Source organism: Cherax quadricarinatus, chromosome 6 (assembly GCF_038502225.1).
Source record: "Cherax quadricarinatus isolate ZL_2023a chromosome 6, ASM3850222v1, whole genome shotgun sequence".
In the NCBI taxonomy this organism is placed as follows: Eukaryota; Metazoa; Arthropoda; class Malacostraca; order Decapoda; family Parastacidae; genus Cherax; species Cherax quadricarinatus.
Window position 1 is genome coordinate 21214150 of NC_091297.1, and position 25114 is coordinate 21239263.

General features: G+C 38.0%; 1 protein-coding gene across 6 annotated transcripts in view; it reads right to left on the minus strand.

Annotated features, from left to right (window-relative positions):
• Ero1L (endoplasmic reticulum oxidoreductin-1-like protein) overlaps window positions 1–25114 on the minus strand; it is a 302659-nt gene that overhangs the window by 144977 nt on the left and 132568 nt on the right. For all 6 annotated transcript variants that reach the window (XM_070080927.1, XM_070080934.1, XM_070080939.1 and 3 more), the window contains one exon: window positions 14675–14721. In XM_070080927.1, the coding sequence (XP_069937028.1) occupies window positions 14675–14721 (47 nt within the window). The remainder of the gene's footprint in view (window positions 1–14674; window positions 14722–25114) is intronic.

Sequence of the window (25114 nt, forward strand, 5' to 3'; positions counted from 1 at the left end):
TATATTAGGCTTATGAGAATAGTTCTTTCTGATCTAAAGAATGTATCGGTGTATTTTGATAATATTTATATCATGACAAATGTCTGGGAAGACCATCTAAATACACTATCGCTTGTCTTGAAAAGACTAAGAACTCATGGCCTTACAGTTAAACCACAAAAGTGCTTTCTTGGCTATCATAAGGTACAATACCTTGGGTTCATTATCTCTGATAACAACTTTTCACCACTTCCTAATAAGACCAAAGCTGTTTTAGAAAGTACGTTCCCTGCTACCAAAAAGTTATTAAGAAGTTTCCTTGGATCTGTAAACTTCTATAGAAATTTCGTACCAAATCTAAGTAGCTTAACTTCAGTTCTTACAGACTATTTGAAAAAGGGTGTCAAGGAACCTCTTAGTTGTTCTGAGGAAGCTAACCAAAGCTTCGAAGAAATTAAGAGTATATTTTCAAACCCCCCTGTCCTAAAATTACCAGATATTAATAAAATATTTTGTCTCCGAACAGATGCCTCCCATTCTGGACTCGGGGCTGTACTACTTCAATATTATGAGGAGACACCTTTCCCAGTATCTTTCGCCAGTAAGAAGCTTCTGCCCAGAGAAGAAAGATATTCCACTGTGGAGAAAGAATGTTATGCTTTAGTATGGGGTATAAGTAGATTTAAATACTACCTATACGGTAAACCCTTTGTGCTTGAAACAGATCACAAGCCACTGATGTACTTGGAAAACTTTAAAGGGTCAAATAGCAGACTCTTGAGATGGGCTCTGGCTATTCAGCCCTATAAGTTTAAAGTCGTTTATATTTCTGGCTCTGAAAACCACTTTTCAGATTGGCTGAGCCGAGGTTGTATTTAGTGCTTTTCCCTCTGTTCGTTGACTTATTGACTCCGTCCATAAGTTTTGGAAGGGGGTATTGTGAGGGAAAAGTAGGTGTAAGTGGGGTTAAGGTTGTTCGGGCAACCAGGAACCATTAGCGAGCTACGTTGCGCGCGCACATACCCCCCCCTCTCTGGCGGGCTGGGGCAAAACTAGTTCCTGGTGTCCGAGTTGTTAAAGTTTCTACTCCTGGTAATATTGACCTTACCTGGTGTGGATTGAAGTTTGGAGAGTCACTTCGCCTCCACTCTTCTCCTAATCAGGTAGGGTGATCTACCAGGAGTATTACTGTTTGTTCTTTTCTAGTGTTTGCTGGTTACCAGTAATGATTTTGGCATTTATCATTCTTTTTCTTTCTTAAATGTTATATTATCATGACTATGGGTAACCAGTTTTATTTTCTCTTATTTGTCAGCTCTGTTCCTGGCGTGGTCTTCCAGGATAGATGCCAGATAAAGGGGCAAGACGAGTGTTAATAATACTTATTAACATTATTCTACAACTACCGGCCCTTACCTATTCTACTCGTGCTCCATCCAAGTGGTAGGAGATTCCAGAACATCGGATTACCATCTGCCCAGGATAACCTACATAAATAACATCAGAGGAACTATCTAGGGCCATACCTACTCCTACCCAACTACAAGAACTGAAGGCCATTTTTTTTTATATTTAAATTTTAAGTAAAATTCTCAAAAATCATTTTTCTTGTTTTTCCTAAATCATTTCTTTATTTATTTATTTTTCCATTAGTTTCTTTTGTTCAGTTGGAAGGCGTTCCACTGACAGTATTAGTCAGAGGGCAGAAGAGGGGTTGTTGAGGTGGTTTGGTCATTTAGAGAGAATGGATCAAAGTAGAATGACATGGAAAGTATATAAATCTATAGGGGAAGGAAGGCGGGGTAGGGGTCATCCTCGAAAGGGTTGGAGAGAGGGGGTAAAGGAGGTTTTGTGGGCAAGGGGCTTGGACTTCCAGCAAGCGTGCGTGAGTGTGTTAGATAGGAGTGAATGGAGACGAATGGTACTTGGGACCTGACAATCTGTTGGAGTGTGAGCAGGGTAATATTTAGTGAAGGGATTCAGGGAAACCGGTTATTTTCATATAATCGGACTTGAGTCCTGGAAATGGGAAGTACAATGCCTGCACTTTAAAGGAGGGGTTTGGGATATTGGCAGTTTGGAGGGATATGTTGTATATCTTTATATGTGTATGCTTCTAAACTGTTGTATTCTGAGTGCCTCTGCAAAAACAGTGATAATGTGCGAGTGTGGTGAAAGTGTTGAATGATGATGAAAGTATTTTCTTTTAGGGGATTTTCTTTCTTTTTTGGGTCACCCTGCCTCGGAGGGAGATGGCAGACTTGTTGAGAAAAAAAAAAAAAAAAAAAAAAAAAAAAATTATATATATATATATATATATATATATATATATATATATATATATATATATATTTTTTTTTTTTTTTCAACAAGTCGGCCGTCTCCCACCGAGGCAGGGTGACCCAAAAAAGAAAGAAAATCCCCAAAAAGAAAATACTTTCATCATCATTCAACACTTTCACCACACTCGCACATTATCACTGTTTTTGCAGAGGTGCTCAGAATACAACAGTCTAGAAGCATACACATATAAAGATACACAACATATCCCTCCAAACTGCCAATATCCCAAACCCCTCCTTTAAAGTGCAGGCATTGTACTTCCCATTTCCAGGACTCAAGTCCGACTATATGAAAATAACCGGTTTCCCTGAATCCCTTCACTAAATATTACCCTGCTCACACTCCAACAGATCGTCAGGTCCCAAGTACCATTCGTCTCCATTCACTCCTATCTAACACGCTCACGCACGCTTGCTGGAAGTCCAAGCCCCTTACCCACAAAACCTCCTTTACCCCCTCTCTCCAACCCTTTCGAGGACGACCCCTACCCCGCCTTCCTTCCCCTATAGATTTATATGCTTTCCATGTCATTCTACTTTGATCCATTCTCTCTAAATGACCAAACCACCTCAACAACCCCTCTTCTGCCCTCTGACTAATACTTTTATTAACTCCACACCTTCTCCTAATTTCCACACTCCGAATTTTCTGCATAATATTTACACCACACATTGCCCTTAAACAGGACATCTCCACTGCCTCCAACCGTCTCCTCGCTGCTGCATTTACCACCCAAGCTTCACACCCATATAAGAGTGTTGGTACTACTATACTTTCATACATTCCCTTCTTTGCCTCCATAGATAACGTTTTTTGACTCCACATATACCTCAACGCACCACTCACCTTTTTTCCCTCATCAATTCTATGATTAACCTCATCCTTCATAAATCCATCCGCCGACACGTCAACTCCCAAGTATCTGAAAACATTCACTTCTTCCATACTCCTCCTCCCCAATTTGATATCCAATTTTTCTTTATCTAAATCATTTGACACCCTCATCACCTTACTCTTTTCTATGTTCACTTTCAACTTTCTACCTTTACACACATTCCCAAACTCATCCACTAACCTTTGCAATTTTTCTTTAGAATCTCCCATAAGCACAGTATCATCAGCAAAAAGTAACTGTGTCAATTCCCATTTTGAATTTGATTCCCCATAATTTAATCCCACCCCTCTCCCAAACACCCTAGCATTTACTTCCTTAACAACCCCATCTATAAATATATTAAACAACCATGGTGACATTACACATCCCTGTCTAAGACCTACTTTTACCGGGAAATAGTCTCCCTCTCTTCTACACACCCTAACCTGAGCCTCACTATCTTCATAAAAACTCTTTACAGCATTTAATAACTTACCACCTATTCCATATACTTGCAACATCTGCCACATTGCTCCTCTATCCACTCTATCATATGCCTTTTCTAAATCCATAAATGCAATAAAAACTTCCCTACCTTTATCTAAATACTGTTCACATATATGCTTCAATGTAAACACTTGATCTACACATCCCCTACCCACTCTGAAACCTCCTTGCTCATCCGCAATCCTACATTCTGTCTTACCTCTAATTCTTTCAATTATAACCCTACCGTACACTTTTCCTGGTATACTCAGTAAGCTTATTCCTCTATAATTTTTACAGTCTCTTTTGTCCCCTTTCCCTTTATATAAAGGGACTATACATGCTCTCCGCCAATCCCTAGGTACCTTCCCCTCTTTCATACATTTATTGAACAAAAGTACCAACCACTCCAACACTATATCCCCCCCTGCTTTTAACATTTCTGTCATGATCCCATCAGTACCAGCTGCTTTACCCCCTTTCATTTTACGTAATGCCTCACGTACCTCCCCCACACTTACATTCTGCTCTTCTTCACTCCTAAAAGATGGTATACCTCCCTGACCAGTGCATGAAATTACTGCCTCTGTTTCTTCCTTAACATTTAAAAGTTCCTCAAAATATTCTCGCCATCTACCTAATACCTCCATCTCCCCATCTACTAACTCCCCTACTCTGTTTTTAACTGACAAATCCATATTTTCCCTTGGCTTTCTTAACTTGTTTAACTCACTCCAAAATTTTTTCTTATTTTCATTAAAATTTCTTGACAGTGCCTCTCCCACTATCATCTGCTCTCCTTTTGCACTCTCTCACCACTCTCTTTACCTTTCTTTTACTCTCCATATATTCTGCTCTTCTTATAACACTTCTGCTTTGTAAAAACCTCTCATAAGCTACCTTTTTCTCTTTTATCACACCCTTTACTTCATCATTCCACCAATCACTCCTCTTTCCTCCTGCACCCACCCTCCTATAACCACAAACTTCTGCCCCACATTCTAATACTGCATTTTTAAAACTATTCCAACCCTCTTCAACCCCCCCATTACTCATCTTTGCACTATCCCACCTTTCTGCCAATAGTCGCTTATATCTCGCCCGAACTTCCTCCTCCCTTAGTTTATACACTTTCACCTCCCTCTTACTTGTTGTTGCCACCTTCCTCTTTTCCCATCTACCTCTTACTCTAACTGTAGCTACAACTAAATAATGATCCGATATATCAGTTGCCCCTCTATAAACATGTACATCCTGGAGCCTACCCATCAACCTTTTATCCACCAATACATAATCTAATAAACTACTTTCATTACGTGCTACATCATACCTTGTATATTTATTTATCCTCTTTTTCATAAAATATGTATTACTTATTACCAAATTTCTTTCTACACATAGCTCAATTAAAGGCTCCCCATTTACATTTACCCCTGGCACCCCAAATTTACCTACTACTCCCTCCATAACATTTTTACCCACTTTAGCATTGAAATCCCCAACCACCATTACTCTCACACTTGATTCAAAACTCCCCACGCATTCACTCAACATTTCCCAAAATCTCTCTCTCTCCTCTACACTTCTCTCTTCTCCAGGTGCATACACGCTTATTATAACCCACTTTTCACATCCAATCTTTATTTTACTCCACATAATCCTTGAATTAATACATTTATAGTCCCTCTTTTCCTGCCATAGCTTATCCTTCAACATTATTGCTACTCCTTCTTTAGCTCTAACTCTATTTGAAACCCCTGACCTAATCCCATTTATTCCTCTCCATTGAAACTCTCCCACCCCCTTCAGCTTTGTTTCACTTAAAGCCAGGACATCCAGCTTCTTCTCATTCATAACATCCACAATCATCTCTTTCTTATCATCTGCACAACATCCACGCACATTCAGACTTCCCACTTTGACAATTTTCTTCTTCTTATTCTTTTTAGTAATCTTTACAGGAAAAGGGGTTACTAGCCCATTGTTCCCGGCATTTTAGTTGACTTTTACAACACGCATGGCTTACGGAGGAAAGATTCTTATTCCACTTCCCCATGGATATAAAAGGAAAATTAATAAGACCAAGAACTATTAAGATAAAATCAAAGAAAACTCAGATGAGTGTGTATGAATAAATGTGTATATGTATGTGTAGTGTGACCTAAGTGTAAGTAGAAGTAGCAAGACATGCCTGTAATCTTGCATATTTATGAGACAGACAAAAGACATCAGCAATCCTACCATCATGTAAAACAATTACAGGCTTTCGTTTTACACTCACTTGGCAGGACGGTAGTACCTCCCTGGGTGGTTGCTGTCTACCAACCTACTATTATCAAAACAAAATTAACAATTATTAACAGCAATATAGAAACTATAAAATCAACAAAAACTCTAATATCTTGGCTCATGATGGAAGAAATTTGGCTCACTGAGTGCATCACAAAGGACTTTTACCTCATAACACCCACATATTTCAGTTAAACAACTCTTATTTACCTCTTACCACAAGTATAAACACCTACTCATAATCCACAACTAAATTCAGACCAATTGCAGTGTATATATATATATATATATATATATATATATATATATATATATATATATATATATATATATATATATATATATATGTATATATATATATATATATATAATTATATATATATATAATATATATATAATATATATATATATATATATATATATATATATATATATATATATATTATATATTTTTTATTATTTTATTATCACACCGGCCGATTCCCACCAAGGCAGGGTGGCCCGAAAAAGAAAAACTTTCACCATCATTCACTCCATCACTGTCTTGCCAGAAGGGTGCTTTACACTACAGTTTTTAAACTACAACATTAACACCCCTCCTTCAGAGTGCAGGCACTGTACTTCCCATCTCCAGGACTCAAGTCCGGCCTGCCGGTTTCCCTGAATCCCTTCATAAATGTTACTTTGCTCACACTCCAACAGCACGTCAAGTATTAAAAACCATTTGTCTCCATTCACTCCTATCAAACACGCTCACGCATGCCTGCTGGAAGTCCAAGCCCCTCGCACACAAAACCTCCTTTACCCCCTCCCTCCAACCCTTCCTAGGCCGACCCCTACCCCGCCTTCCTTCCACTACAGACTGATACACTCTTGAAGTCATTCTGTTTCGCTCCATTCTCTCTACATGTCCGAACCACCTCAACAACCCTTCCTCAGCCCTCTGGACAACAGTTTTGGTAATCCCGCACCTCCTCCTAACTTCCAAACTACGAATTCTCTGCATTATATTCACACCACACATTGCCCTCAGACATGACATCTCCACTGCCTCCAGCCTTCTCCTCGCTGCAACATTCATCACCCACGCTTCACACCCATATAAGAGCGTTGGTAAAACTATACTCTCATACATTCCCCTCTTTGCCTCCAAGGACAAAGTTCTTTGTCTCCACAGACATATATATATATATATATATATATATATATATATATATATATATATATATATATATATATATATATATATATATTATATATATATATATATATATATATATATATATATATATATATATATATATATATATATATATATATATATATATATATATATATATATATAAAGGTAATACCTCTAGAACTGTTACAGGGACCCTCATCCTCAGAGAAAAAAATAAACTTGCACATTATTTATTCCTTAGAACAATTGAGAGTCTTGTGCCTTTTTTATATTATTAGATTAAACTCAGTTGTACTATAGTCAATACCAAATTCATTATATTAGACCATGTTGCAATTACTAGTGAGAGACTGGTGCTATTTTTCATTTGTATTTTTATATTACTAGTTTATACCTAGTTGTACTTTAGTTCATTACAGCACAACACATAGACAACATCAACTTCATTATGTGTAGTAGTGACTATACTCTATATGACCAAAATACTCTAGCTATATACTTATCCAAGCTTCCCACCACTACAGATATCAGTACTAGAACTCAACACATAACTCAGGATATAAATAACCATAATTTAAACCTAGAAGATGATTGATCACGTTGACCCTGATCTAAACCTCCATAATCTGACACCCAATCAAAACCTATTGGAAAGTAACTGCCTTTATTACACAGCATCACAAGCCACCACTATCCTAAACAATGCTAAAAGCCTATCAGTACTTAACTACAACATCAGGTCCTTAAGCAAACACTATGATGACCTCCTGGCACTCCTTGAATCACTAAAGACACCCTTCTCCTGCATTATTCTTACTGAGACCTGGCTTAAGCAGGACACAATAGATATCTACCCTCTACCAGGATACACAGCAATTCACAACTGCAGACCAAACCAAGTTGGGGGTGGTATTGCAATCTATTACTCTAACCAATTATCTTGTATTAGCACCACTTGCTTTAGTGATGAATATGGGGAATACATTTTGGCTAATTTTACTGTAAAAAACCTTAAGACACCTATAACAATCGGTGCCATTTACCGGATACCTCACACAAACATCCCAAATTTCAGTGAGAAATTAAAGTCACTAATAACAAACAGACAAATGAATAAGCACCACCTTCTCTTAGCTGGAGACTTCAACATCAACCTTGGCTTACTAGATGATCAGCCTGTAACTGATTTCATCAACAATATGAACAACACACTTCTCATACCAACAATAACTAAACCAACCAGGCTCACTGAGACAAGTGCAACCATAATAGATCACATATGGACCAATATACTAGCCCCCCTTAAATCAGGGATAATCACAGATAGCACTACAGACCACTACCCTACCTTCCTCCTGACAAACATTAATAAACCACCACTTGAATACAACAAAGTCTCATTTAGACTCCATGACGAGGCCTCAATAAGGAAGTTCACAACTGACCTAGAGATTGTTGACTGGCCTACAGAATTCTCCAAGGCCAATGGTATTGATGACTGGACAGACATTTTTCTTAACAAATTACTTGGACTATACAACAAACATTGTCCTATAAAAACGAAACAGATCACAAACAAACCGCTTGGTTGCCCATGGCTAACCAGCACCATTATGAAATCCATTGACAAGAAACACCAATATGAAAAGCAATATAGACAGGGCTTAATACACAAAGATATTCTTAAACACTATTCATCAGTTCTCACCAAAGTAATAAAGAAAGCCAAACAACTATACTACTCCAGTAGATTCACAGACACTAGAGGAGATATAAAAAAGACCTGGAAAACACTCTCTCAGATTCTAGGGACCCACAAACTGGAAAAAACCAAGAATATTGTCCTAACTAAACCTAATGAAACACCACTACATCCCACTGACATAGCTAACAAGATAAACGACTTCTCAACCATAGGATCTAATCTCGCCAATAAAATCCCACATACTAATGCCCATGCCCGGGACTACCTAGATAGGAATTTCCCAAATTCCTTCTATCTTGCACAAACTGAGCCCTCGGAAGTCACCGAGATTATAAAGTCACTTAAAAGCAACTCAGGGAATCTGTCTAATGTCCCACCATTACTGTACAAGCGAGCGGCCCATATCCTTTCGCACTCTATTTCATTACTTTTTAACAAGTCACTAGAAACTAGCACCTTCCCGAAACTACTCAAGATGGCAAGGGTTACACCAATACATAAAGGTGGTGACCCTACAGACTTAAACAACTATAGGCCAATATCAAACTTACCATTGCTATCCAAAATCTTTGAGAAACTCATGCACAGGAGACTATATTCATTTATAACAGCACAAAACATACTCAACCCCTGCCAATTTGGATTTAGGAAAAATAAAAGCACTAATGATGCAATCATAAAAATGCTAGATCTGCTTTACACAGCATTGGAAAATAAGGAATATCGACTAGGAATTTTTATTGACCTAAGAAAAGCTTTTGACACAGTAGACCACGACATCCTACTCCAAAAACTTGACCATTACGGTATAAGAGGCCATGCACTTGCTTATTTCAAATCTTACCTTACTAATAGGTATCAGTATGTTACCATTAAAGACACAGCATCAACAACACGGCAACTTGATACTGGAGATCCGCAGGGAAGTGTCCTTGGTCCCCTGCTCTTCCTCATATACATCAATGATCTTCCAAACGTATCCCAACACCTGAAACCCATTCTCTTTGCTGACGACACGACTTATGTCATCTCTCACCCTAATCTTGCCACCCTCGACACCATTGTTAACGAGGAGGTGATCAAAATATCGACTTGGATGACAGCCAATAAACTTACGCTTAACACTGACAAAACCTACTATATTATGTTTGGTAGCAGAGCAGGAGATGCACAAATTAACATTAAGATCGACAACACTCTAATTACCAGACATAATGAGGGCAAATTCCTAGGCCTATACCTTGACAACAACCTGAATTTCAGCACCCATATCCAACACATAACCAAAAAAGTATCCAAAACAGTTGGGATCCTCTCCAAGATACGATACTACGTGTCGCAAAATGCCCTTCTCACACTATACCACTCACTTATTTATCCATACCTCACCTATGCTATTTGTGCTTGGGGATCAACTGCAGCAACACACCTAAAGCCAATAATAACCCAATAAAAAGCTGCAGTAAGAATAATCACTAAATCCAATCCCTGGCAACACCCCCCCCACTCTTCATAGATCTAAACTTACTCCCTGTTCAGTACATCCACACTTACTACTGTGCAATCTACATCTACAGGACCTTAAACTCCAATATCAACCTTGACCTAAAATGCTTTCTTGATAGTTGTGACAGAACCCACAGGCATAACACCAGACACAAACATCTCTACGACATTCCCCATGTCCGACTAAACCTTTACAAAAATTCAATGTATGTCAAAGGCCCTAAAATCTGGAACACCCTACCTGAGAACTCTAGAACTGCAGACACATTCATCACCTTCAAAACTACCATTAGAAAACATCTTATCTCCCTGATAAACCCCATCAACTAACTACACGAATACCACCTGGTGGTTCACACTTACACTCACTCACCCATTTGACCATAAAGAGAAATATTAATCTCAATCTTAAAATAATGAATCCTATGATACTCCAATACTGAAACTATGTACTGTGCCAAAACAAAAGCATTCACATTGCTAAACTCACAAACTAGTATTTAGTCACTTAGCCATAATACCAACTTACCTCATAATTTGTAATACAGTGAACCCCCGGTTAACGAACTTTTTTCATTCCTGTAGTATGTTCAGGTGCCAGTACTGACCGAATTTTTTCCCATAAGGAATATTGTGAAGTAGATTAGTCCATTTCAGACCCCCAAACATACACGTACAAACGCACTTACATAAATACACTTACATAATTGGTCGCATTTGGAGGTGATCGTTAAGCGGGGGTCCACTGTATTTTAAAATAAAGAATTAAACTAAGTCTGCCCGAAATGCCTAGCCATGCTAGGCGTTCTAGTGGTACACTCTGTAATCATTATTTAACTACATGTAAACCACACAACAACCAAATTCTGTAAATTCAACATTGTAATCTTTATAGAGAATAAACTTTGAATTGAATTTGAATTTGAATTATCACTTGCAAAAACAGTGATAATGTGCGAGTGTGGTGAAAGTGTTGAATGATGATGAAAGTATTTTCTTTTTGGGGATTTTCTTTCTTTCTTGGGTCACTCTGCCTCGGTTGGAGACGGTCGACTTGTTGAGGCAAAGAGGGGAATGTATGAGAGTATAGTTTTACCAACGCTCTTATATGGGTGTGAAGCGTGGGTGATGAATGTTGCAGCGAGGAGAAGGCTGGAGGCAGTGGAGATGTCATGTCTGAGGGCAATGTGTGGTGTGAATATAATGCAGAGAATTCGTAGTTTGGAAGTTAGGAGGAGGTGCGGGATTACCAAAACTGTTGTCCAGAGGGCTGAGGAAGGGTTGTTGAGGTGGTTCGGACATGTAGAGAGAATGGAGCGAAACAGAATGACTTCAAGAGTGTATCAGTCTGTAGTGGAAGGAAGGCGGGGTAATGGTCGGCCTAGGAAGGGTTGGAGGGAGGGGGTAAAGGAGGTTTTGTGTGCAAGGGGCTTGGACTTCCAGCAGGCATGCGTGAGCGTGTTTGATAGGAGTGAATGGAGACAAATGGTTTTTAATACTTGACGTGCTGTTGGAGTGTGAGCAAAGTAACATTTATGAAGGGATTCAGGGAAACCGGCAGGCCGGACTTGAGTCCTGGAGATGGGAAGTACAGTGCCTGCACTCTGAAGGAGGGGTGTTAATGTTGCAGTTTAAAAACTGTAGTGTAAAGCACCCTTCTGGCAAGACAGTGATGGAGTGAATGATGGTGAAAGTTTTTCTTTTTCGGGCCACCCTGCCTTGGTGGGAATCGGCCGGTGTGATAATAATAAAATAATAATAATATTATATATATATATATATATATATATATATATATATATATATATATATATATATATATATATATATATATATATATATATATATATATATATATATTATATATATATATATATATATGCATATATATATATATATAATATATATATATATATATATATATATATATATATATATATGTATATATATATATGTATATATATATATATATATATATATATATATATATATATATATATATATTATATATATATACACATATAAATATATATATATACACATATAAATATATATATATACACACAGTGCACCCCCGCATAACGATTTTAATCCGTGCAAGAGGGCTCATTGTTATGCGAAATAATCGGTATGCGAATGAATTTTCCCCATAAGAAATAATGGAAATCAAATTAATCCGTGCAAGACACCCAAAAGTATGAAAAAAAAAATTTTACCACATGAAATATACATTTTCCTACACACAAAGAGAAGGATACATGCACAATAGTAGAGTAGTACATGCACAGTATATATTGTGCATGTACTACTCTACTAAATGAAGAATAAATGACACTTACCTTTATTGAAGATGCAGCAATGACTGATGAGACACTGTGTCCTGGGAGTGCCTTTTCCTCCTGAGTACTCTAGGTCCTGTTTGGCATTTTCTTCCAGAACAGGCCTTATCACACTGTGTATGCCACTACGATTCTTAAATCTCTCAAACCAACCTTTGCTGGCTTTAAATTCACCAATATAAGCACTAGTTCCAGGCATTTTTCCCTGTTCACCTGGGTGTTAGTCGACTTGTGTGGGTTGCATCCTGGGAGACAAGATTAAGGACCCCAATGGAAATAAGTTAGACAGTCTTCGATGACACTGACTTTTATGGGTTATCCTGGGTGGCAAATCCTCTGGGGTTAATTGTTTCTTGGTATTCTCAATAAGCCACACCAACAACGGTGCTACAGCAGCAGCAGCAGCTGACGGTGGTACAGCAGCAACAGACGATGCTACAGCAGCAGCAGACGATGCTACAGCAGCAACAGACGATGTTACAGCAGCAGCAGACGATGCTACAGCAGCAGCAGCAGCAGATGATGCTACAGCAGCAGCAGACGATGCTACAGCAGCAGCAGACGATGCTACAGCAGCAGCAGACGATGCTACAGCAGCAACAGACGATGCTACAGCAGCAGCAGACGATGCTACAGCAGCAGCAGACGATGTTACAGCAGCAGCAGACGATGCTACAGCAGCAGCAGCAGCAGCTGTACCACCAATAGTAGCGATGGTTGATTGGGGTTTATTATACAACCTGGCCAGCTCGGAGACACGCACTCCACTTTCATACTTATCAATGATCTTTTTCTTCATCTCTATTGTAATTCTCACCCTTATTGCTGTAGGGTTGGCACTAGAAGCTTTCTTGGGGCCCATGGTCACTTATTTTCCAGAAAAAGCACCGAAAACACTGTAATAATACGAAATATTCCGATTGTATGCTTGGATGTTACCGCGGAGGCTGGCTGGTAAACAATGCCACTGGCGGCACATGTGAGGCTGGCTGAGGGCGCACATTGGACGCGTCTCGGACGAAAATCGGTGAGCGGGTTTTTAAGCGGTATGCGAGGCAAAATTTTTGCGATTAAAGCAAGCGGTATGCGGATTAATCGTTATGTGATGCCAATGGTATGCGGGGGTCCACTGTATATATATATATATATATATATATATATGGAGGTACCACCTCTAGAACTGTTATAGGGACCCTCATCCTCAGAGAAAAGAATAAACTTGCTTCAGGGAAAACTTATACATCAGCTTGCAATGCGACCAATTATGTAAGTGCTTTTGTATGTATTTTCGGGGGTCTGAAACGGACTAATCTAATTCACAATATTCCTTATGGGAACAAATTAGTTCGGTAACGGCACCTGAACATACTTCTGGAATGAAATTATATCGTAAGGTGGGGATCCACTGTATACAAACATATTTTATAGGCAGTAGGTTGGTAGACAGCAACCGCCCAGGGAGGTACTACCGTCCTGCCAAGCGAGTGTAAAACGAAAGCCTGTAATTGTTTTACATGATGGTAGAATTGCTGGTGTGCTTTTTTGTCTCGTAAACATGCAAGGTTTTAGGTACGTCTTGCTACTTCTACTTACACTTAGGTCACACTACACATACATGTACAAGCATATACTATATACAGACACCCCTCTGGGTTTTCTGCTATTTTCTTTCTAGTTCTTGTTCTTGTGTATTTCCTCTTATCTCCATGGGGAAGTGGAACAGAATTCTTCCTCCGTAAGCCATGTGTGTTGTAAGAGGCGACTAAAATGCCGGGAGCAAGGGGCTAGTAACCCCTTCTCCTGTATATATTACTAAATTTGAAAGGAGAAACTTTCGTTTTTCCTTTTGGGCCACCCCGCCTCGGTGGGATACGGCCAGTGTGTTGAAAGAAAGAAAGATACATGTATAAAGTCTACTGCAACAATATTAAAAATTTAATAACAGTATACCAAATTAATTTTGCACATACCTCCAATGTTTCTGAAGTCAGCGTATGGTCGAAAACTTTGTGTAGGCCTGTCAAGAAAAGGTATTGATAATAAAGGATCATATGTGAATTCAGTTTGAGATCACAAGTACAAAATAAAACTGGTTTCTCATATGAGCATCATATGTAAACTATACATGAGATTGCAGAATATCTTTAGAAACTTGTTACTACACCTGCCTATATATGATGGTGTGCAGAAATTTTGAAGATATACAGACTGTGAAAGGAAAACCAGAGAGAGAATCTGATTTGGTGAATTTACTTACTAATAATGAGTATGTACAGGACTTAGTTTTTTTTTTTTTTTCCAACAAGTCGGCCATCTCCCACTGAGGCAGGGTGACCCAAAAGGAAAGAAAATCCCCAAAAAGAAAATACTTTCATCATCATTCAACACTTTCACCTCACTCACACATAATCACTGCCTTTGCAGAGGTGCCCAGATACAACAGTTTAGAAGCAAATATAAAGATATATAACATATCCCTCCAAATTGCCAATATCCCAAACCCCTCCTTAAAGGTGCAGGCATTGTACTTCCCATTTCCAGGACTCAAGTCTAGCTATATAAAAATAACCGATTTCCCTGAATTTCTTCACTAAATGTTACTCTGCTCACACTCCAACAGCTAGTCAGGTCCCAAAAACCATTCGTCTCCATTCACTCCTATCTAAAATGCTCATGTATGCCTGCTGGAAGTCCAAGCCCCTCGCCCACAAAACCTCCTTGACCCCCTCCCTCCAACCTTTTCGAGGACGACCCCTACTCTGCTTTCCTTCCTCCTACAGATTTATACGCTCTCCATGTCATTCTACTTTGATCCATTCTCTCTAAATGACCAAACCACCTCAATGGCCCCTCTTCAGCCCTCTGACTAATACTTTTAACTCCACACCTAATTTCCACACTTCGAATTCTCTGTGTAATATTTACACCACACACTGCCCTTAGACAGGACATCTCCACTGCCTCCAACTGCCTCCTCGCTGCAGCATTTATAATCCAAGCTTCACACCCATATAAGAGTGTTGGTAGTACTATACTTTCATACATTCCCTTCTTTGCCTCCACAGATAATGTTTCTTGTCTCCACATATACCACAATGCACCACTCGTCTTTTTTCCTTCATCAATTCTATGGTTAACTTCATCCTTCATAAACCCATCCGCTGACACAACTCCCAAATATCTGAAAACATTCACTTCTTCCATACTTCCACTCTCCAATGTGATATCCATTTTTTCTTTATCTAAATCGTTTGATACCCTCATCACCCTACTCTTTTCTGTGTTCACTTTCAACTTTCTACCTTTACACACCCTCCCAAACTCGTTCACTAACCTCTGAAACTTTTCTTTAGAATCTCCTAAAAGCACAGTATCATCAGCAAAAAGTAACTGTGTCAACTCCCATTTTGTACTTTTTTTCCCATAATTTAATCCCACCCCTCTCCCCAACACCCTAGATTTTACCCCCTTCAGAACCCCATCTATAAATATATTAAACAACCATGCTGATATTACACATCCCTGTCTAAGACCTACTTTTACCAGGAAGTAATCTCCCTCTCTCCTACACACCCTAACTTGAACCTCACTATCCTCATAAAAACTCTTTACAGCATTTAGTAACTTACTACCTATTCCATACACTTGCAACATCTGCCACATTGCTCCCCTGTCCACTATCATATGCCTTTTCTAAATCCATAAATGCAATGAAAACTTCCCTATCTTTATCTAAATACTGGTCACATATATGCTTCAATGTAAACACTTGATCTACACATCCCCTTCCCCCTCTAAAGCCTCCTTGCTCATCTGCAATCATACTCTCTGTCTTAACTCTAATTCTCTCAATAATAACCCCACCGTACAATTTTCCTGGTATACTTAGTAAACTTATTCCCCTATAATTTTTACAATCTCATTTGTCTCCCTTCCCTTTATATAAAGGAACTATACATGCTCTCTGCCAATCCTTAGGTACCTTCCCCTTTCATACATTTATTAAACAAAAATACCAACCACTTCAACACTATATCCCCCCCTGCTTTTAACATTTCTGTCATGATCACGTCAGTTGCAGCTGCTTTATCCCCTTTCATTCTATGTAATGACTCACACACCTCCCCCACACTCGCATCCTGCTCTTCTTTACTCCTAAATGATGTTATGCCTCCCTGGCCGGTGCATGAAATTGCCGCCTCCCTTTCTTCATCAACCTTTAAAAGTTCCTCAAAATATTCCCGCCATCTATCCAATACCTCCAGCTCCCATAGTTATCAAATATGAATACGTACTGTGTCCAGTAAGATAAATCTTGCAATGTAGTTATCCAGAATTCAATTCACTTGAGTGAAAAACAATTTAGGATACATCCATCAGGCAATTAAATAGTTTAATAGCCAGAGAATACCATCTTCAAGATTAAAGAGATCAATCCTTCCATTAGAAAATACACAAATATTCTGGATAATATTAAAGATGATGATATCTGCAATCTTTTTTAGAGAAAGATGCACCTGTATGTGGCAGTACTATTCATCCTGCTGATGAAACTAAATGTCAAAAGTCAAGCATTAACCAAAATAGGTGTCTTGTATGTCACAAAACAACTGCAGAGACCTTAGACCTTAATTATGCTGGACAACTATAAGGAACTAGCTGCTGCATTATCAAAACCATAGAAAAAATTATGTACATATGCAATGAGAAGGTGCTGAATAATTCTGGCTTTCACTATGTTTGTAAGACTTAATTTTTCCACCGCCTTCTGCAGTTTCTAAATAAAATGAAGTACAGCAGGGCCCTGCTTTACGGCATTTCGATTTAAGGCATTTTGCTTTACAGTGTTCCGCTAATACGGTCATTTCAAATTATGACCAAAACTCTCTATACGGCTCCCCCCACCTGACTTTCTAATACGGTCACCATGCCCCACCCGGTTTGTTTACATTCTCTGAGATCGGTAAGCACTAAGTCTCTCCATTATGTCTGGAAACTCCAAAATTTCAAGTGTTTTTAAAAGTTATTTTATATATCTCTCTTTCTTTCAACTCATCAGCCGTATCCCACCGAGGCGGGGTGGCCCAAAAGGAAAAATGAAAGTTTCTCCTTTTACATTTAGTAATATATACAGGAGAAGGGGTTACTAGCCCCTTGCTCCCAGCATTTTAGTTGCCTCTTACAACACGCATGGCGTACGGAGGAAGAATTCTATTCCGCTTCCCCATGGAGATGAGAGGAAATAAACAAGAACAAGAACTAGAAAGAAAATAGAAGAAAACCCAGAGGGGTATGTATATATACGCTTGTACATGTATGTGTAGTGTGACCTAAGTGAAAGTAGAAGTAGCAAGACATACCTGAAATCTTGCATGTTCATGAGACAGAAAAAAGGACACCAGCAATCCTACCATCATGTAAAACAATTACAGGCTTTCGTTTTACACTCACTTGGCATGACGGTAGTACCTCCCTGGGCGGTTGCTGTCTACCAACCTACTACCTAGGTATTTTATATATACTCTGATAATTATACTTATGTATACCTGTACCTAAATAAACTTACACACTGTGCTGGCATGAAGGTACATATTAAAATCAGTAAGTGTGTCTTATGTCTTGTGACACCATAATAATATAATAATAATAATAATAATCACTGAGTCTCGTTAACCCTTTGGGGGTCGACAGGTCCCCCCAGAGACTTGTTCTCAGGGTCCCCAAATTTAAAAAAAAAATATTATTTTTTCTTATGAAAAGAGAGAATCTTTTCCTGATCATAATGACACCAAAAGTATGAAATTTGATGGAAAACTTACGGAATTATGCTCTCGCGAAGTTAGCGGTCTCGATGATGTTTATGCATCGACGATTTTGCCCACTTTGAGCCCTATTTTCGGCCAATTCCACTGTACTAGTCGACAAAAATCATAACTCTTTCGCTAGAACTCCATTATTCCTATCGAATGAGTACAAGAAACCACCCATTTACCGATTTCAACTATCCAATAAAGTGGTCAGAATTTAGCAATTTTGCCAATTTCACACAAATTTCAAAAGATGCCAATTTCCGAATAGGGTCCAGAATAAACAAGAAAGACATTCCTGGCACTAAAATAACAAGTTCTCTGTTCGTTAGTCACATCCCCTCTTACATTTCTTTTGTTTTCCACTTTGAATTTTTATTCTCACAAAAAATAGAAGATTTACTGTTATGCAGACTACTGCATTAGTGTAAAAAATGGTATAAATAATATCGGCGCACTTGTGAAAGAATATTAGACTCACCAGTTGATGTGTATTGGAAGCTTGGCATGATTTGTTTACTTTTGAACTTTGGTAAAAATCGAAAATTTCTGCTACTTTGAACTCAATTTCAAGGTACTTTTCATTGTAAAACCAGTCAAAATCATCTCAATTTCTGTAATATGTCTTCCATTCTATAAAATGAGACCAAGAAAACTAGAATACAACAATAAATACCATACGAAAATACAGTGCAAAGTCGCTGTTTTAATCCAAAAACATGGTCAAAGTTTTTTTTTTCTCATTACGCACTGTGTGCTGCAGGATTTTTTTTATACTGCACACACTGACCACATAGACCCGTTCTTACATATATAGGCCTACCAGCTTTCTCTCACTAGATTTGAGGGCGCTAGAATTTAGGCGTACTAGTAAGTCAAAAACCCTGGGTCATAAGATGTACTAGTACATCCGAAACCCCCAAAGGGTTAAATGTCGTATATTATGTTAATATACATATTTTCATTGATCCATTTATGATAGTTTTTCAAAATTATATAATAAACACTATACATAACATATAAAGATGATAAATACACCCCACAGTAGAATAAATAAACAAATATGAGATGTGGTATCCAGACTTGTACGAGTGACACCATATTAGTAATAATAATAATAATAATAATAATAATAATAATAATAATAATAATAATAATAATCACCAAATCTCATTAAATGTTGTATATTATGTTAATATACACATTTTCATTAACCCCTTGACTGTTGAAATCCCAAATCCTGAGGTGTCTCCTGGTGTCGAAAAATTTTTGAGAGAAAAAAAAAAAATTCTTATGAAATGCTAGAGAATCTTTTCCCAATGGTAATGACACCAAAAGAATGAAGTTTGATGGAAAACTTATGGAATTGCGCTCTCGCGAAGTTAGCGGCCTCGGCAATATTTACGAATCAGCGATTTCGCCCATTTTGAGCCCTATTTTTGGCTAATTCCATTGCTCCAGTCGACCAAACTCATAGCTATTTCTTTAGAATTCCATTTGTTCTATCGATTGAGTACAAGAAACTGCCCATTTACCAATTTCAACTACCCAATAACATGGTCAGAAATTTGCAATTTGGCCAATTTCACGCAAATTAAAAAATATACCAATTTCAAAATAGGGTCCAGAATGAACAATGCAGACATTCTTGGCTCTAAAATAACATTTTTGTTCATCAGTCACATCTCCAGGCCCCTCTGATATTACTCTTGCTTTCTATTTTGAATTTTTATTCAAACAAAAAATAAAAGATTTACTGTTATGCAGACTACTGCAATATTATAATAATTGTATAAATAATGTCAACCCATTCATGACTGCATACCAGAATGGCTAGTTGGACATTTATTGGACAATGACATCATTTGTTTACTTTTGAACATTGGCAAAAATCAAACATTTCCCCTACTTTGAGCTCCATTTCAAGGTTCTTTTCATAGTAAAACCAATCAAACTTACCTCTGTTTCTATGTTTTCCATTCTATCAAATGAGACCAAGAAAATGGGAATACAACCATAAATACTATATGAAAACACATACACCACAAAGTCGGCGTTTTAATCCAAAAAAACGGTCAGTTTTTTTTTTATCATTATGCACTGTGTGCTGCAGGATTTTTTTATATGGTGCAAACTGACCACACAGACCCATTCTCTCACATGTGGGCCTACCAGCTTTCTCCTGCTTGATTTGAAGCTGCTAGAATTTATGAGTATACAGTGGTCCCTCAATTATCGTCCTTAATCCTTAACTACCAGTGCAATATTGAATGAAATAAACATTACTTTTTCACTTTTTTTGTAATCATTATTACTTACTAAAATTTTATTAAACACCATATTTACTACCAGTCAATTTTACTTTTGCCAAATTTTCAAGTTTGTATATTCAACTCCAACCTTTATATTATCTTTTGTACCTGTGTACCTGTCTACCATCTTACTATCATATTATAACCAAGACATTGCCATTGTTATTTTTTACTTATTATTCTTTTGGTACTTTAATTGTGAATTTTATTTTGCAATTTAAATCTAGTTATACTCTTGATCTTGTCAACAACCTATACCAGACCCTAGTGCAATTGCAAGTACCATTTCAATTTGTATTTTTATATTATAAGTATATATTATAAGTCCTACTCTAAGATTGTTTTCATATCTTAGCGACTATATTGTGTGTGCAATTAGTGTATATTTCAATTATATTATTGTTCAAGGCCCTAACTATCTTTTGCTAACTAGTACCAACTACCTAATATATATTTTTTTTCTACATTTTTTATTCTTTTGCTACCTTAACTTGTATATTTTATCTTGTCAATTTAAATCTAGTTATACTCTAATTCTTGTAAACAACTTATATAAGACGTTAGTGCAATTACAATTGAGAGTCTTGTGCCTTTTTTATATCATTAGATTAAACTCAGTTGTACTATAGCTCATTCTAGCTCAATACATAGTCAGTACCAAAGTCATTATATTAGACCATAGTGTAATTACTAGTGAGAGCCTGGTGCTATTTTTAATTTGTATTTCTACATTATTAGAATAAACCTAGTTGTACTATTGCTCACTCTAGGTCAATACATAGACTATACCAAAGTCATTACATTAGACCTTAGTGCAATTACAAGTGAGAATCTTGTGCTATTTTTAATTTGTATTTTTATATTATTAGTTTATACCTAGTTGTACTTTAGCTCATTCCAGCACAACACATAGACAACACCAACTTCATTATGTGTATTAGTGACTATACTCTACATGACCAAAATGCTTTAGCTATATACTTGTCCAAACTTCCCACCACTACAGATATCAGTACTAAAACTCAACACACAACTCAGGATATAAATAACCATAATTTAAACCTAGAAGATGATTGATCACGTTGACCCTGATCTAAACCTCCATAATCTGACACACAATCAAAACCTATTGGAAAGTAACTGCCTTTACTACACAGCATCACAAGCCAGCACTATCCTAAACAATGCTAAAAGTCTATCAGTAATTAACTACAACATCAGGTCCTTAAGCAAACACTATGATGACCTCCTGGCACTCCTTGAATCACTAAAGACACCCTTCTCCTGCATTATTCTTACTGAGACCTGGCTTAAGCAGGACACAATAGATATCTACCCTCTACCAGGATACACAGTAATCCACAACTGCAGACCATACCAAGTTGGGGGTGGTATTGCAATCTATTACTCTAACCAATTATCTTGTATTAGCACCCTTTCCTTTAGTGATGAATATGGAGAATACATTTTTGCTAATTTTACTGTAAAAAACCTTAAGATGCCTATAACAATCGGTGCCATTTACCGGATACCCCACACAAACATCCCAAATTTCAGTGAGAAATTAAAGGCACTAATAACAAACAGACAAATGAATAAGCACCACCTTCTCTTAGCTGGAGACTTCAACATCAACCTTGGCCTACTAGATGATCAGCCTGTAACTGATTTCATCAACAATATGAACAACACACTTCTCATACCAACAAAACTAAACCAACAAGGCTCACTGAAACAAGTGCAATCATAATAGACCACATATGGACCAATATATTAGCCCCCCTTAAATCAGGGATAATCACAGATAGCACTACAGACCACTTCCCTACCTTCCTCTTGACAAACATTAGTAAACCACCCCTTGAATACAACGAAGTTTCATTTAGACTCCATGATGAGGCCTCAATAAGGAAGTTCACAGCTGACCTAGAGACTGTTGACTGGCCTACAGAATTCTCCAAGGCCAATGGTATTGATGACTGGACAGACATTTTTCTTAACAAATTACTTAGACTATACAACAAACATTGTCCTATAAAAACGAAACAGATCACAAACAAACAGCTTGGTTGCCCATGGCTAACCAGCACCATCCTGAAATCCATTGATAAGAAACACCAATATGAAAAGCAATATAGACAGGGCTTAATACACAAAGATATTCTTGAACACTATTCATCAGTCCTCACCAAAGTAATAAAGAAAGCCAAATAACTATACTACTCCAGTAGATTCACTGACACAAGAGGAGATATAAAAAAGACCTGGAAAACACACACTCAGATTCTAGGGACCCACAAACTGAAAAAAAACAAGAATATTGTCCTAACTAAACCTAATGAAACACCACTACAACCCACTGACACAGCTAACAAGATAAACGACTTCTTCTCAACCATAGGTTCTAATCTCGCTAATAAAATCCCACGTACCAATGCCCATGCCGGGGACTACCTAGATGGGAATTTCCCAAATTCCTTCTATCCAACTGAGCCCACGGAAGTCTCTGATATTATAAAGTCACTTAAAAATAACTCAGGGAATCTGTCTCATGTCCCACCATTATTGTACAAGAGAGCAGCCCATGTCCTCTCTCATACTATCTCATTACTTTTTAACAAGTCACTAGAAACTAGCACCTTCCTGAAACTACTCAAGACGGCAAGGGTTACACCAATACATAAAGGTGGTGACCCTACAGATTTAAACAACTATAGGCCAATATCAAACTTACCATTGCTATCCAAAATCTTTGAGAAACTCGTGCACAGGAGACTATATTAATTTATAACGGCACAAACATACTCAACCCCTGCCAATTTGGATTCAGGAAAAATAAAAGCACTAACGATGCAATCATAGAAATGCTAGATCTGCTTTACACAGCATTGGAAAATAAGGAATATCCACTAGGAATTTTTATTGACCCAAGAAAAGCTTTTGACACAGTAGACCACGGCATCCTACTCCACAAACTTGACCATTATGGTATAAGAGGCCATGCGCTTGCATATTTCAAATCTTACCTTACTAATAGGTATCAGTATGTCACCATTAAAGACACAGCATCAACAACACAGCCACTTGATACTGGAGTTCCGCAGGGAAGTGTCGTTGGTCCCATGCTCTTCCTCATATACATCAATGATCTTCCAAACGTATCTCAACACCTGAACCCCATTCTCTTTGCTGACAACACGACTTATGTCATCTCTCACCCTAATCTTGCCACCCTCCACACCATTGTTAATGAGGAGCTGATCAAAATATTGACTTGGATATCAGCCAATAAACTTACGCTTAACGCTGACAAAACCTACTACAGTGGTCCCTCAATAATCGTCCATAATCCGTTCCTGGAAGTGGGACTATTATCGAAATTGACGATTTTCGAATCAATTTTCCCCATAAGAAATAATGAAAATCCAATTAATTCGTTCCAGACACCCAGAAGTATCAACAACAATTTTTTTTTTTTACCTAAAAGATAGATTTACATGCACAAAAGAATGAACATTCAACATGACAGTTACCTTTATTGAAGGCTGTTGTTGATGAATGGAAGACAGGGAGGAGGAGAGAGGGAAGAGAGGTTATTTGGAAGGGGAATCCCTCTCCATAAGGACTCTAGGGCACTAATAAAATGTATAAATGAACATTGGTAATAGGGGTAGTTGATGAGTGGAACGGTCTGCCTAGTAGGGTGATCGAAGCTAAAACATTGGGTAGTTTCAAATTTAGGTTGGATAAATACACGAGTGAGAGGGGTTGGATTTGAGTCGGACTTGCACCTGAGTTTATTGCTTGGGTAGCATTTGTTCTGTTAGTGGGTTGGATTTGTGAAGGACCAGCCTAGTATGGGCCAACAGACTTATTGCAGTGTTCCTCCTTTCCAATGTTCTAAAAGCTATGGCTTGGGTAGTTTCAAATTTAGGTTGGATAAATACACGAGTGAAAGGGGTTGGATTTGAGTCGGACTTGCACCTGAGTTTATTGCTTGGGTAGCATTTGTTCTGTTAGTGGGTTGGATTTGTGAAGGACCGGCCTAGTATGGGCCAGCAGGCCTGTTCCAGTGTTCCTACTTTCTTAAGTTCTTATTTAACATCACACTTACCAGTAGGGTGATCGAGGCTAGGACCTTGGGTAGCTTCAAGAAGAGATTGGACAAATATACGAGTTGGAGGAGCTGAGTTTGATTTGTGTCATTGGGTACGGGAGTAAATTCTTGGGTAGCTTTGGGTGGAGGTCATTTTGATAAGGACCTGCCTTGTATGGGCCAGTAGACCTGCAG